The 14,674-nt window shown below is 45.2% G+C and overlaps 2 protein-coding genes across 5 annotated transcripts in view; both read left to right on the plus strand.

The window, feature by feature from the left end:
- Positions 1-9,085, plus strand: part of Catsper4 (cation channel sperm associated 4) — a 15,934-nt gene extending 6,849 nt beyond the window's left edge. For 3 of the 4 annotated variants that reach the window (XM_010631062.1, XM_010631065.1, XM_010631063.2), the window contains 7 exons: positions 364-465; positions 2,400-2,491; positions 2,646-2,766; positions 2,984-3,117; positions 5,627-5,801; positions 6,964-7,175; positions 7,483-8,179. In XM_010631062.1, the coding sequence (XP_010629364.1) occupies positions 364-465; positions 2,400-2,491; positions 2,646-2,766; positions 2,984-3,117; positions 5,627-5,801; positions 6,964-7,175; positions 7,483-7,804 (1,158 nt within the window). In that variant the 3' untranslated portion in view covers positions 7,805-8,179. The other variant, XM_010631064.3, reaches the window with a different exon arrangement.
- Positions 9,086-10,808: 1,723 nt separating this feature from the next.
- Positions 10,809-14,674, plus strand: part of LOC104866852 (T-complex protein 1 subunit alpha-like) — an 11,658-nt gene continuing 7,792 nt past the window's right edge. Inside the window, exons 1-4 of the mRNA XM_010631069.3 lie at positions 10,809-11,045; positions 12,089-12,174; positions 12,384-12,512; positions 13,599-13,709. Of these exons, the coding sequence (XP_010629371.2) occupies positions 10,982-11,045; positions 12,089-12,174; positions 12,384-12,512; positions 13,599-13,709 (390 nt within the window). The 5' untranslated portion in view covers positions 10,809-10,981. The remainder of the gene's footprint in view (positions 11,046-12,088; positions 12,175-12,383; positions 12,513-13,598; positions 13,710-14,674) is intronic.

Here is a 14,674-nt window from a genome sequence, read left to right on the forward strand (position 1 = left end):
TTTTTTTTTTTTTTTTTTTTTTTTGAGACAGGGTCTTGCTGCGGAGATCAGGTTGGCCTTGAACTCACAGCAATCCTCCTGCCTAGCCTCCTGAGTGCTAAGATTATAGGCATGTGTGACCACAACTGGTCAGGATCCTACTCTGCATGACAGTACTGACAGTCACATGAGGCAGCGCATGGATGGTCTCAGCACAGGGCCTTGGGTGTGCAGGGCACATGTGCACCAAAAGAAGCAGTAGAAGTGCTGGGAGGAGCAGCAGCAGGGACACAGGCCTCCCCTCCCTGCAGACAAGCCTGGCCCTTCCTGGCCCAGGTCCTGCTCACTGATACCCCTCACTCTTTCCATCTGGCTCCCACTCAGAAACACTATGAGTTCTTCTCAGTCATAGATGACATTGTGCTGACCACCCTCATCTGTGAGGTTCTTCTCCGCTGGCTCAGTGGCTTCTGGATTTTCTGGAAGGTGAGATCCTGAGACTTCTCTGCCATTCCCTATACTCTCCCTGAGGGGTAACCCAGAGCAGTGTCTGTATATGGAGAGAGAGTGGAAAGAAAGGGAAGAGAGAGGAGAAAGAGAGATGAGAGAGTTTCCGACATGTCTGCGATGCAGCACAACAAAGGTTCTAATTCCAAATCCCTGCTTCATCCCCCACCTCTGAGGCCAGCTGAACCTTGATTTCTGTATCTGAGAAATAGGGCCCATAGGGTTCTGGAGCAGCAGTCCGCAAACTTCTGCAACCCACCAGAGAATAAACATGATGTGTTGCAGGCTCTACACTCTCTGTTGCAACAACTCACCTCTGCAGGGGGCACAAAAGCTGCCACACAACACACACACTGGAACGTTGCTGCCCTCCAACACAACTTTTGGCAGGGAGATGGGTTTTTTTAGATGGGGTCTCACTGTGTTACCCAGTTGGCCCCAAGCTCCTTGGTTCCAGTGATCCTCCTGCCTCAACCTCTAAAGTAGCTCGAACATCAGGTGTGTGCCACCATGTCCAGCTCTATTCCAATAGAACTTTATTTGTAGGCACTGAACTTTGAATTCCCTGTAATTTTCACATTTCACAAGTGCTCTTCTGATTTTCTCTGGTCACTTGCTTTACTCCAAATTCCTGACTTGTTGGCTGTCTTCTTTCTGGCTTCTCTTCCCATTTCTCCCAGGCCAGGTAGGTGCTGTTCCGTCTCTGAGACAGTGTGTACCTCGCTTTCACACACAGAGAGAAAACGCAGGGTCTCGCCACCTCAGGAAAATGGCCCAGGAAGCCTCATGTTCTTGGGAAATGCTTCAGGGTGCAGCTCACACTGAATGGATAACAGGGACGGAGCTGTAAACAGGCAGACATTGTGTCTGTGCAGGCACAGATGCAGTATAAGAGTCTAGGATGACTTGGATTTATCGAGCTGCTCCCAAACATTTTTCCCATTAAAATATATTTTTGGAATATTTAATGCAGATACATATTGGTCAAAACTATGTTATAAAATGTACACAGAATTCTTGCTCCATTCCAGTCCCCTCCTCCCTTTCCCCCTCACCCCCCTCTCTGGATGATCTTATACTTGACCTCCCCACCCCAGTAGTTATTTTGACAATTATAAACAAATACATACATATGCTTTGTCCTCCCATTATTGACAGTAGTATCCTCTGCCATCATTGATGACTGGATCCTGACAATCTTTCTGTGTTAGTGCCTGGAAATTTTCCTCACTGGTCTTTTTTACAGCTACATAGTATTCCACAAAATGAAGGTACTGATTTATTCAACCAGACTCTGATCACTGGGTGCTCTGGTTGTTTTCAACTTTATACAAATGCCATTTTGTACCTATACCAGAGCACCACTGGGTCAGATCATTGATCAAATTGTACATGCAGATAAGCTTCTTCCCTGCACCCTGTCCTGGATAAGGACATGCCTCACTAAACAAACTAAGGGTATGCAAAATTGGCCTCTCTCCCTCCCTAGTGCTGTGAATGCGATTTTACTTTGGCTTTGCTGCTGAAGCAGTGCCCCTTGGTGTCTTTATTAGTATTTACTTTTGTTTTACTCAGTGTAGTGTGTGTCCCACGAAGGCAGAACACACATGTCCTCAGGTCATCTCACTATCAGGCAAGGACACTTTCTGCAGGTGACTAGCCCAGGAAACCTCAGATTAAGGGTGTCTGTGTAGGTGTGAAGGGAAGGTCTTCACTGATGTCTCTAGGGTTGTGCTTGTTGTCAATGCATGTGTGGGGCAGGGAGTATGCATGTGTTTTGAGACCTTCCTGGGATGGCAGTGTGAGCCCTGCTCTGAGAATACTGAGCCCTTGTCCTGGGGGTTTGGGAGGGTGAACTCAAGACGCCCTGTGGCTAGGCCTGATGAACCCCACTGGGGCTGGCCCACCACCAGGATGGATGGAACGTCCTCAACTTCTTCATTGTCTGCATGTTGGTCTTGGGGGTCCTGGACGTGGTCAATGTCTCAATCACGTACTGTCTCAGGTAAGCAGGAAGCTCTGGAAAAGAGGGAGACCTGTCTGGACCTCAAGACCTGGAAGGGAGGGCTGTTCCCAGCTGGGGCTCAGCTCTGCCTCCCTGGGAAATTGGAGGGGGCTCTGGTAGGGCCAAGAGGCAACCCTGACAGAGTTTGCTACAGGGTGCTCCGGTTGGTGCATGTGTGCATGGCGGTGGAGCCTCTGGCCCGGATCATCCGTGTCATCCTGCAGGCGGGGCCTGGCATGGCCCAGATTGGGGTCCTCATCCTCTTTGTCATGCTGGTCAGTGCCACTCCCCTTCCCTTATTAGAAGTCCTGGGGTTTTGTGGGGAGAGGGGTACCTGGAAAAAAAAGGCTTACAGGTCTGAAACTCTATACTTATTTCCCTTGGCAATCTATTTATTTGCATTATATACATATGTATATATGTATATATGAATACATCTTCTGTTTCCAAGTGCCCTGACTGAAGCTAGGGTGGGGCTTTGGTCTCTGGCAGGTTTTTGCACTGCTTGGGGTCACACTCTTTGGTGAGTCCGTGCCTATCCATTTCGGGAATCTGGGAGTGGCCTTGTATACTCTCTTCGTCTGCCTCACACAGGATGGATGGGTGGACATCTACGGTGACTTCCGGTGAGTGACCTAGGCTGCAGACCTTCTTCTACCAAAAAGGCAGGCGGAGAAGCTCTTTTGACAGTGGGGAGGCTGAGGATGGGGGTGCAGTCAAAGGTGCATGTGGGCTCTGGTGGGGAGGAAGTGAGTCTAGCAAGAAGGTGATGTCCTAACTTTAAACTGAGGAAGATAGATCTCTGAAGTGGGGCTCTATGCCTGTGGTACTGAAATCCTTGTCCCCCTAGACACTTGATGCATTCAAAGTGCCACTTGACTCTGCTCATGGGGACTTGTCCTATCATATTAAACAGCTAGGCAGCTAGATGTTGGCTATAGAACAGGTCTGTGGAGGTACCCAGGGTCAGGGGTAACCTGCAGTCTCCAGTCTCCATGGGCCCAGCTGCTGCCTGAACCCTCGAGAGCTTCAGGCTCATTTCACGCACGCTCACACTGACTGTGCAAGGTCACAGTTCTGTTCTTTGTCTGTTCACTGGCCCATCCAAGCCAGATTTCTTTTTAGTCCTCTCCAAGCAGTGGGGCCCTGATAGATTTTTTTTCCCCCTTCATGGGGCTAGAAGCCCATAGGTAAAGGTTTCTGCAATCAGGATCTATGAGGATGTAGGTCATGGAAAAGAATCAACAAGTGTTTCTAAGATTGTACTGGGTGTGTTACCAGGTTGGGGTCTTATCCAGATTCTTACTGTCCTAAACAAAGAATTGAGCAGGACACCCAAGAGTAGGAGCAGGATCAATGATTTATTTGAAAGAGAAAATAGAACAAAATTTATGGGAAAATTACAGTAAAGTATCAGCAGCAGGTAACTCACCAGATGAGGATTTAAGTCTGTATATAAGGTATGACAAAAAGCAATCGATCAATGTTTAAATTTTCAAAAAATTATTGCTATAACTAATAAAAATTTTAGAAACCATTATAGTAAAAGACACATTGTAATTAATCCCCATCAAGATATTTCCCCTATCTTTGAACACATTTATACCATCCTTCTTTTTGTTTTTTGTTGTTTGTTTGTTTGTTTTTTTTAAACAGGGTCTCACTATGTAGTTGGGACTGACCTGGAACTCACTATGCAACCCAGGCTGGTCTCGAACTCACAGCAATCCTCCTGCCTCAGCCTCCTGAGCGCTGGGTTCACAAGCATGCGCCACCATGCCCAGTTTATACCATCCTTCTTACCACATTTTTTTTCTGTACCAAGGATTGAACTCAGGACCTTGTGCTTTCAAGGCAGGCATGGTACCACTAAGCTAAATACCCAGCCCTGTTTGTTTGTTTTTTTTGAGATGGTCTCACTATGTAGTTCAGGCTGGCCTTGAACTTGTGGTGATCTTTGTGCATCAGCCTCCTGAGTGGTGGAGTTACAGGTGTGTGCCACCATACCTGTCTTCTTACCACTTTCTAAAGCAATTTTCAAAGTCCTTTTTCGGGAGGGTCTTTAGTTGTGCTGTCATGGCTACCTCAGTGTCCTGAATCTATGTAAAATGCTTACCCCTTTCAAGGTCATTTTTGACTTTGGTGGAGAGCCAGAAGTTACATGATGCCAGATCTGGTGAGTAAGGTGAAGGGGACACACCATCCTGCCTCTCTGTTGGATGCCATTCAGCACCAGCATTCACTGTATATTTTATCACATCTTGTAAAGACACAAAAGAAGACTTCCAGAACTGCTTCAGAAAGTGGCAAGAATGATAGGATAAGTGTGTTCCAAATGAGGGGTAGCACCTGTATTTTGAAGGAGATTAATTCCAATGTATGTTAGGTAATTTTTAAACATTTGACATATTTGTTATCGCATCTCATGTTTTTTTCTTCCAGTATTTCTATCACAAGTTTGAATTGTTTTTTTGTAATAATAATAATAATAATAATAATAATAATAATAATAAGCCAGGCATGGCACACACCTACAATCAGGAGGATAACAGTGAGTTTGAGGCCAGCCTGGGCTACAATAGGGAGTTCAAGGCCAGCCTGAAATACATAATGAGAAAACAAATAAACAACAACAACAAAAAACATGAATAAGAATAGTTAATGGGATCCAGGTGGAGTGTAATCTTAGCATGTGGGAGGCTGAGGAAGGATTATGAGTTCAAGGCCAGTTGGAACTACATACTGAGTCCCTGTCTGTAGGGGTGGGGAGAGACTAGTATAACAAATGGATCTGGAGGTGTACTACAGCCCAGGCTTAGCATGAGCAAGGCCCTGGCTTCAACCCCCAGTTACCACAAAAACAAACAAACAAAACAAAACAAAATTATGGCAAACAGCTGGAAGTCGGTAGTGGTGATCTAACAGTCACCTTGCGGGGCTGCCTTGAGCACTGGACCACTGTGTGGCAGCACAGCAGGTGCACGATAAAGAGCCACTCCTGTGACAACCAGGTATAGGAATTAGATCTACATAATAGGTGAGAAGCAGCCAACAGTAATTTCCCCATTTCATAGAAGAGGAAACTAAGGCTCAAAGGGCCACGGGGGTGATGAGGCACCTGTCTGCTATCTCCAGGATGAAAGAGAGAGACTATGCACTGGAGATTGGGGGAGCCATCTACTTTGCCATCTTCATCATCATTGGTGGCATCATTGGCATGAACCTGCTTGTTACTGTAGTGACCAGGAATCTGGAACAAATAACGAAGACAGAAGAGCTGGAGCAACAGCATCAAAAAAACTTCAGTGAGGTTTGTGGGACAGGGAGGGCAGGACGAAAGAGAGGGGGAATGTGTGTGTGAGTGCTGACTTGAGTATATGTGTCTGTGCATGTGTGTGCTTGCACAGTCTAGGGCCTGGAAAAAGTGAGGCCCAAGACCTGGAGGGAGCAACCCCCATCTGATGTGCCACTCACCATCTGGGGCTTTTGAGGAGTATGGATTTCCTAGATGTTATGTTTCTACAGTAATTCAAAACTGAGTGGTTGGGTGATCTGAGGCATTTAACCAATTTAATCTTCAATTTCTTCTTCTGTAATATGGGACTAATATTACTACTGACCTCACATGGCTGTAATGAGGATTATATGGGTAAATGAATAGTGCTTGGGACATAGTAAGCACTCAATAAATGTCAGCTACAGCATATTCAATCAGGAATATAAATTCCATAAGGGAAGTAGAGCACTGTATTTCCAGAAGGTCAGTGGCAGCACTCTGGGAATCTGAGTCAGGAAGATAGCAAATTTGAGCCCTGCCTGGGCAACTTTGGGGACTTAGGGTGACCTGTCACAAAATTTAAAGATGGGTTGGAGTGCTGGGCATGGTGGCAGATGCCTGTAACCCCAGCATTCAGGAGGCTGAGGCAGAAGTATTGCCGTGAGTTCAAGACAGATCTGAACTATATAGTGAGTTCAAGCCTAACCTAAGCTAATAGCAAAACCCTGTCTCAAAAAAAAAAAAACCCAAACAAACAAAAAAGAAAAATAGTAGGGTCGGGGGCCATGACAGAGAGTAGGTAGAGCTTCACAAATTTGCTCGGTAGGATTTGTCTGGCATGAAATGGGACTATAGAATTTCCAAAGACACAGGGGAATGGGCATGTGTATTTGAAGGTGAGCTCTTATAGCAAGGTAGGATGGCTTAGACTGATTGGAGCTGAGGGCTGCAGGTGTAGCCCAGTGGTAGCAGCCTAGCATGCTGGAGGCCTTGCATTCCACTGAGGGAGAGGGAAGGAGGAAGAGGAAGAAGGAGGGGGAGGCAGAGGAGAGGGGAGAGGGAGGAGGAAGGAGAGGGAGAGGGAAAGAGAGATGCATAAGATACATATTGGGTCATTAGAATCCTGCTGTCCAATCCTAACGGACTCATCCTTCCCCAGGCTGAGTCTTAATCCCTCTCCCATCTTCCCCTGTAGACAGGTGCAGAGAAGGAAGACTGGAGCCATGAGCTGCCACTCCCGCATTGTACACTTGCCTGCATGGAGAAACCTGATCTCCACCAGGAAACTCTTGTAGGGAGCCCCATGTCAAACCTCTCAGAAAACATGCTTCACAATTTCTGCTTGGTGCTTGAAGAAATAGAGGAGAACTTAACGCAGTACAAGAAGATCAGAGAGGAGCTTGACAAGTAGGGGGAGTACTGGGGGTACTCTGAGTCCTGTGAGTCAGGGCATAGTGGAGTCTCAGGTTCCTCTGACCTTCACTATTTTCTTATGCAATCCCTGGGGCCCACAGAGGTTAAGTAGCTTGCCCAGAGTCCCTCGGTGACCCGTTGGAGGAGGAGCTAGAATCTTGACCTCTGGGTTCCTTTCATCTTATAGGAGAGCACAGTTCAGCCTGGGTGTTTACCAGGGTTGGGGAGGGTAAGAAGGAGTTCATACCAGAGAAGAGGTGGAAGGGCTGCCCATCCCCCAACACACTTCTCTCTGCTCCAGCATTGTGCAGGAAGTGCGTTCCATCCCCTTCAACCAGGAGCAGATAGAAGAGCTAATGCGTAGGCCCTTCTCAATGAGCCTGATGGAAAGCGGGTCTTCCATGGACCTCCAGAATATCGCTAAACAGCAAGATTTGTTCAGTGCGCTGGTTAGCAGAGCAAAGGTGCACCTTCCTTCTCCTACTCAATTAACACTCGCCCCAGTGTCCAACCTAGCCCCTGGTCCACCAGTCAAGGTTACTGTCTGTTCCAAGATCTGTCTAGCCCCTCAACTCCTACCTGCTGGAGTTAGGTCCCATCCTTCCCTTCTCAGAGAAGTCTGAGTTAGTTTCTTCTCTCACAAACCTACTTCTTAGTATGGCTTGAGCCAACTCAGCTCCTCCCAGGAGGCAGATGCTTAGCTCCATTATATGCAAAGAACTCCTGGATCTCATTTAGGGTGCATAAGAGTAGCCCCCCGCTGAGAAGAAGCTTCTGGATGGAAAAAGGCACACACCTGTCTTATTTAGTCCCCGCTCCTGCCAGGATAGAATGACCTGAAACTTTGGGAATGCCTGGGCTCCCTGCTCTCCAGCAGGCTAGACTTCTGGAAGGCCTGGATGGCACAAGTATACCTTGCACCAGCTGTACCTTAGGTTAATGTTGAAGCTGGAGGGGAGCAGGGGAGAATCTGTCATGTCAGGGTAGGGGGAATAACAAGATCTCTTGGTTTTTAGGTTTATGAGTCTGCAACAAACATGACGCTGAGCAAACACAAGTTCAGCATCTGAGAAGGCAGGATGGGAGCCAAGGACCCTGCACACACACAGCCAGCTGCTGTGACTTCCTGCATCCTGAGCATGGGTTGGCAAGACCAGGCATCTGTACTGGAAATAAAATTTTGTGTTGGAATCAGTGTGTCTGACTGATAGATTCCCCACACTTTGGGACTCTTTGGGACAGTCTGATGGGGAAGATAAAGTATCCTGTTTATCTGATAAAAGAATCAGACTACCCTCAAGGGCTTCCAGTCTAATGGGGGAAGAGAGACTATCCCCCCAAACTTTTTGACTTAATAGGAGATATAGAAGTCCTGCTCTTAGGGTCTTCAATTTTGGGAGGAAAAGTCTGGGCTTCACAGGCCACCATTTCTTGCATTGGCCCCCAGTACTGCCAGAAAGCCTGCGAGTCCCAACAGGCCCCTAAACCCTGTGCCTCTAATACCCCCACACACACTGGTGTGTTCTGCCAGGTCCCTCAATACCTGCACATCTCTGATTGACTGCACCCTTCCCTACCGCCTTACCCCTGCATGGGCCCAGAACCCCAGTTCTACCTTGGGGAAATGACTGCCCATACTCAGTACTCTCAGACTCCAACTTCAACCAACCAACCACCTTTTCTTACAAGGTACTACTGAGGTAGGATTATTAAAAAAAAAACTAGATAAAAGGTAGACAAGGAAATTGAGATTTTAAAATTACAGACACAAATTACTCAAGCCTTTTTCTCTTCCAGGCAACTCACTTGAAAAGAAAAGAGAAGGGAAAAGAATCTCAAAGGTCTTGAAGACATATGCCTCTATAGGGAAAGGAAAAGGGGATGAGGGAGGGCAGGAGTATGGGTAAAAAACAAGAACCAAGATATATCATGTAAAGATCCCAAGGATAAATGTAACTGTATTGTTTGCTTTAAATGTACCAATAAACTTAATGGGGGAAAAAAAAGACATACACCTCTAAATCCAGGGTCTGGACCTGTCCTTTTTGCCTGTAACTTGTGCTCCCTCCACCCCAAAAGAAACAGCAATTTTGGTGGGTTGCTTATCTCAACTTCAAACACATGTAGATAGCTTGAATTGTAACTTGACAGTATTGTGGCTTGCTTGCTGCCTTCTGCCTGCCCTGCTTTGCCATGAACTGTTTCCTCACTGCCATGCCCCTCTGCCATACCACCCTGCCTTGGAGCCAACTGACTATGGACTGAAACCTGTACAAACTGTGAGCTAAATAAACCTTTCTCTTTTAACTTTAGGTGTTGGATATTTTGACTCAGCAACGAGAAAAGAAAGTAAGAGTACACATTGTAGATGACCTCTCTCTCTCTCTTTTTTTTTTTTTTTTTTTTTTTTTTTTTTTTTTTGGTACTGGGGATTGAACTTGGGTCCTTGCACTCGTGAGTCAGGTGCTGGAACCAGTAAACTAAATCCCCAGCCCTAGATGACCTCTCTTAAAGACACTCCATTAAATATATTCAATTCCACCTAATAATGGGTATCAGTTCTCTCTGAGCTCTCACACTCCACTCTCTAGTGCATCCTAAAGTCTATAATAAATGCTTCTCATGTCTCTTACATACACATCCTAAAAATTCTTTTTCTGAGATAGGAGTCAGCAAATCTGCACTTATTCTTGAGGGGTGAGGAAAGTTCCTTATCTTCAGCCTCGGGGACCCTCAGGTCCAGCCCAGTGATACTACTCTGTCCAAAAGCACACACATAGCCTTGCCTATGTCAATGTTATGGGACTGGGGTCTCCGAGGAGTGATTTCCAGGTTTTTGGTACACCCCCCCACAACTAAGCAGGACACCAGAAAGAGTAGGAAGAATAAGATTTAAAAAGGCGTAACAGCAAAAGAAGTGAAGGTGTACTACTCAGGTTGAGAGAAAGAATGAGAAGCGCTTCCAACCCCAACAGCGGCAGGTACTAGGTCTCTTAAAACCCCTGCAAAAATCCATAGCTGAGGATTGATAGGAGTAGACAAGATGGGTAGTATTTGACCACACAAGGTTTTTACAATAAGTGTCCTGGCGCGTAGAGCCCACCAAGGGGGTAAAAACTCAATGTAAGCCTGGTGTGGTGGCACATGCCTGTAATCCCAGCAGTCCAGAGGTGAGGTAGGAGGATGGCCAGTTCAAGGCCAGCCTGAACTACACAGGAGACCCAGTCTCAAAAAACAAACAACAAAAACACACCATGTGAATGAAACTGGATGCAGACTAGGGGGTCAAGTACTTTCAGGCGCGCGCATGCCTAAGGGTCCTGAGGGAAGAGTGAATTTTATTAGTTTTCTGACATTCTGACACACTTGTCCTAGTTCTGTCAGGTTTCTCGATTCTTGTTGCTGGGCTTTCTAATATTTACTTGTCCTTGCTCTCTATCTCCTACATCTACAAGAATTCTACCGGGCTAACCTCCTGATACTCCGTCTCGGTTTTCCCCGCTCTTCAATTCCAGTCTCCAATCCTACGCAAATACTAAGCCGGTCTCTTTCCGGTTCCTCATTTCCGGCAAATTCAGGCTTTTCTCCCCACCCCACCCCAGCCAATTCCCTCCTTCCCGCTGCGCCTTGCGGCGGGGGGCGGGGGATGACGGACACGCTGTGTTACCCAGCAGCCCCTTGGGCTCTGCTCTGCCTCACCATCCCTGCCCGGCTCTCATGGCCGCTACCCCGCCTGGGGACCAAACTACTACTTGTTATCAGGAGTCTGAGTAAAACTCAGTGTGGAACCTCCTGTGAAGATGGAGGGCCCTTTGTCGGTGTTCGGGGACCGCACCACCGGGGAGGCTATCCGCTCCCAGAACGGTAAGGACAGGCGAGGCCGGTTCCACCGGCCCGGGGCGCAGCGCGTCCAGAGACTCCCAGGAGGGGCGCGGTTGCCTCTCGCCGAGAAAGCTGGGCCCCCGCCGGCCACGTGCCAGCCACGCCCCGCAGCCTTGCTGTGCAGAGTCCTATCCGCTGGGCGTCCGTGTGGTCTTCCGGCTTCCTTTAGCACCATCACCGGGAAAAATTTTGACCTTACCTGCACAATCAGCACATGAGCAAATGCCTATAGAACTTGGGCGACTCGCGCTGCTCCCTTCCGGTTGTGTAAACGTCGGGTTCCCGGATGCTCAAATCCAGTTTTTGTGAGGAACCTGCTGTTGATAACTTTTTACAGTGAAATAAGTTAAAGAAATGCTGGATTGAATACTAGTGTAGGCGAGACCTGTTCATTCTAGCGAACACTAATAAATAGCAAATCAGTCATGGATACCTGTTGTAGTTACCTCCCGCCCCCCCGCTTGAACGAATTTGAAGTAACATTAGCCTTCACTTGAGGGTTTCTGGATTTTTCCTTAAGAAAAGAGAGAGAGATTGTATTGAGTTTTTTAAACCTACCAATGGAGGGTGGAAAGTTCAGGGCCAGTATGAGCAACTTAAAGACACCCTGTGGCAAAATTAAAGTAAGGGCTGAGTTTGTTCCATGACACCTTGCCTAAGCATAAAACCCGGTTCAATCCCCAATACCTTTGCCAAAACAAAGCAAAACAAAAAACTCTGCTAAGTTCTGAAGGAAAAGGCTGATACTACCCTCTATCCTGATTACTTTCGTATTTCAAGAGGCAGTGAACTCTTTAAAACAATTCATCTATTTATCAAATATGCCCCCGAATGAAATTTGCTACCCTCCTTTGATAGACTTCTAATAGATGATTTTTAAAGTAAAAAGGACGTATTTGTATAGATTTGGGAAATTTAGAGGCTGTTGGATATTTTTTAGTTCTGTAGACTGAAATAAATATTCTTTAGAGCAGTGGAGTTTTCTAATTTTCTTTCTTTGGTATTTTCCCATTGATTATCTACAGTTATGGCTGCAGCTTCTATTGCAAATATAGTAAAGAGTTCTCTTGGTCCAGTTCGATTGGATAAAATGTTGGTGGACGATACTGGTGTAAGTACATTTAACTATTGGAGTTGTTTACTACCCTGAAGGAAAAAAAAAAGCTTTTTTTTTTTTGCCTGTGTACATTGTTTTTCTGAGTCCTGGTGGAAGGTGTCTATTGAAGTTGAATGTGCACCATAGTGAGGTTGTATTAATTTAGGGGCCATCTTGTTCCTATAGGTGATTCATGTTACTACATTTGCCTGCATATTTCCTAGGATGTAACCATTAGTAATGATGGTGCCACCATCCTGAAGTTACTGGAAGTAGAACATCCTGCAGCTAAAGTCCTTTGTGAGCTGGCTGATCTTCAAGACAAAGAAGTTGGAGATGGAACTACTTCAGTGGTATGTGGGACAGTGGCCAAAGAATAGTCATTTAATTAGAGTTGTGGCCGTAAGTGAGTCATTTGCTCTGGGCCAAATATAAGTTCCATGTTTAAGAAGGAAAATGTTATTGTTTGGCAGATAATTCAGAAATAAAATTTGAAAACCAATGATTATAGCTAATTTGTACAATTTTAGTAGGAAATAAATGAGATAATTATACATAGCATTTTCGTTTTATTTTGTTTTGTTTTTTGGTTTTTTGAGACAGGGTCTCACTACTCAGTTGAGACTGACCTGGAACTCACTATGTAGCCCAGGCTGGTCTCGAACTCACTGCAATCCTTCTGCCTCAGCCTCCTGAGTGCTGGGAAGCATTTTCGTTTTAAATGTTGGATATCAGGACAGGTGTGGTATGGTATTGCACACCTGTAATCCTAGCACTTGTGAGGCTGAGGCCAGAAGATCGCTGCAAATTCAAGGCCAGCCTGGGTTACATAGAGAAAGGACAGCCTGAACTACATAGTGAGACTCAAAAAACCAACAAATAAATAAATAATTGCTGTTGGATTTAACCAGTTTAGGGGGCTTCTCAGCCTCCTCAGTATGACAATATTTATACATCAGAGAAGAGTTTTTTACGGTTTCTGAAAATTTTTATTTCTTCTCCCACCACTCAAGATTTAAAAATTTCTAAAATGTTTGCTTTTAAAATCAAAGGGGAGGGCCGGGGATTTAGCTCAGTGGTTCAGTGGCCTGCCTTGCAAGACCCGAGTTCAATCCCCAGTACCAAAAAAAAAAAAAATCAAAGGGTAAAATATTACCAGCTTTTAAAAGCAATTAGGTTTGCTTTGTTTTATTTTGATTTGTTTGTTCTTTTGGCACCAGAGATCAAACTCAGGACCTTGCACACTTGTGAGGCAGACACAGTGCCACTGAGCTAAATCTCCAGCCCAGCAAATAGGTATTTTTATATTTTAAATGCCAACAAGTAATCTCAGGAACTCAGAATAGGAGTGTGAGAAATAAATCACCACCATGACACAATGTACCTATGTATAGACATGACTAGTTATTTTTTAAAATTTTCTTGGTTTTTTGAGACAGATCTTGCCATGTAGGCTGGCTTGGAACTCACTATGTATTGCCCAGGCTGGCCTGATCCTCCTGCCTCAGCCAAGTGCTAAGATTCCAGGCACGTGCTGCCAGACCTGGCAAGCATGACTAGTTACGTAAGCTCTTCATAGGCCATCCAGCACACAGGTATAGTAGTGTTTGGACAAGAAGTTGTTAATTCTAGCAAAACAAGAAATTGTGGGGAAAATGTACTGGTTACCTAAACTTCAGCCAGGAAGAATAGAAGCTTTGCCTTTTAAAATATGAAAATGATCTTTGTGTGAGTAAATGATAATATGACTTAACAAACATAATTGCCCCAAAAGAAGTTGACAGGGTTTTTACGTCTTTTAATTAAACAAGTATTTGTTAGAGTTCCTTAAAAGAAGAGTTTTTTAATTGAACGATAGTAAAAAGTCTAAAATAGTCTGAATCACTCAAATAGGAATGTAGCTTCTGTTGAGCATTTAATCTCTATTGATAATGCATGTGTTTGCATCTACTGTAGAGCTAATCACAACATTTTTCTGGCTTCATCTGGTTTTATCCACAGGCATATAGAATATTTTCCTTTCTTTTTTTTTTGGGGGGTGCTATGTTTAATACTCTGTTACTCCTTTCCTCATCACCATTCTGGTTAATAATGCCTGCTCATATTGGTGGTGTGTTTTTATGCATGCAATGCACATACTAAGTCTGACTTTTCTGTGGCGGTCCAGCCGTCACAGCACGAACATGCCTGAGTCGGGAGTGAGAATTGAGAAAGAACACTCCAGCCTGAGTGGAGACAAAGAGAAGTCTGATTTATTTCGTAGAAACAGCTCCTTTTATAGGTTCACATCAACAGGAAGCTTTTAAAGGCGCACAACAACAGAAAACACCAAGTAATTGTTTTTATCTTTATGCAAAGACCGGATTTCCTGACTCTTACATATAACATCAGATCTTTGGCTAACGAGTTTCCTATTATGTCAGGGTCAAAGAATCAAAACAAGCTCAACAAACAGTTTCCTTGAAAAGTAGCAAATGTTGATGCCTTAATTATACAGGAAGAAGTTATTTTCCAA

This window comes from Fukomys damarensis, unplaced genomic scaffold, assembly GCF_012274545.1.
Source record: "Fukomys damarensis isolate Sample0158 unplaced genomic scaffold, DMR_v1.0_HiC HiC_scaffold_14, whole genome shotgun sequence".
NCBI lineage: Eukaryota > Metazoa > Chordata > Mammalia > Rodentia > Bathyergidae > Fukomys > Fukomys damarensis.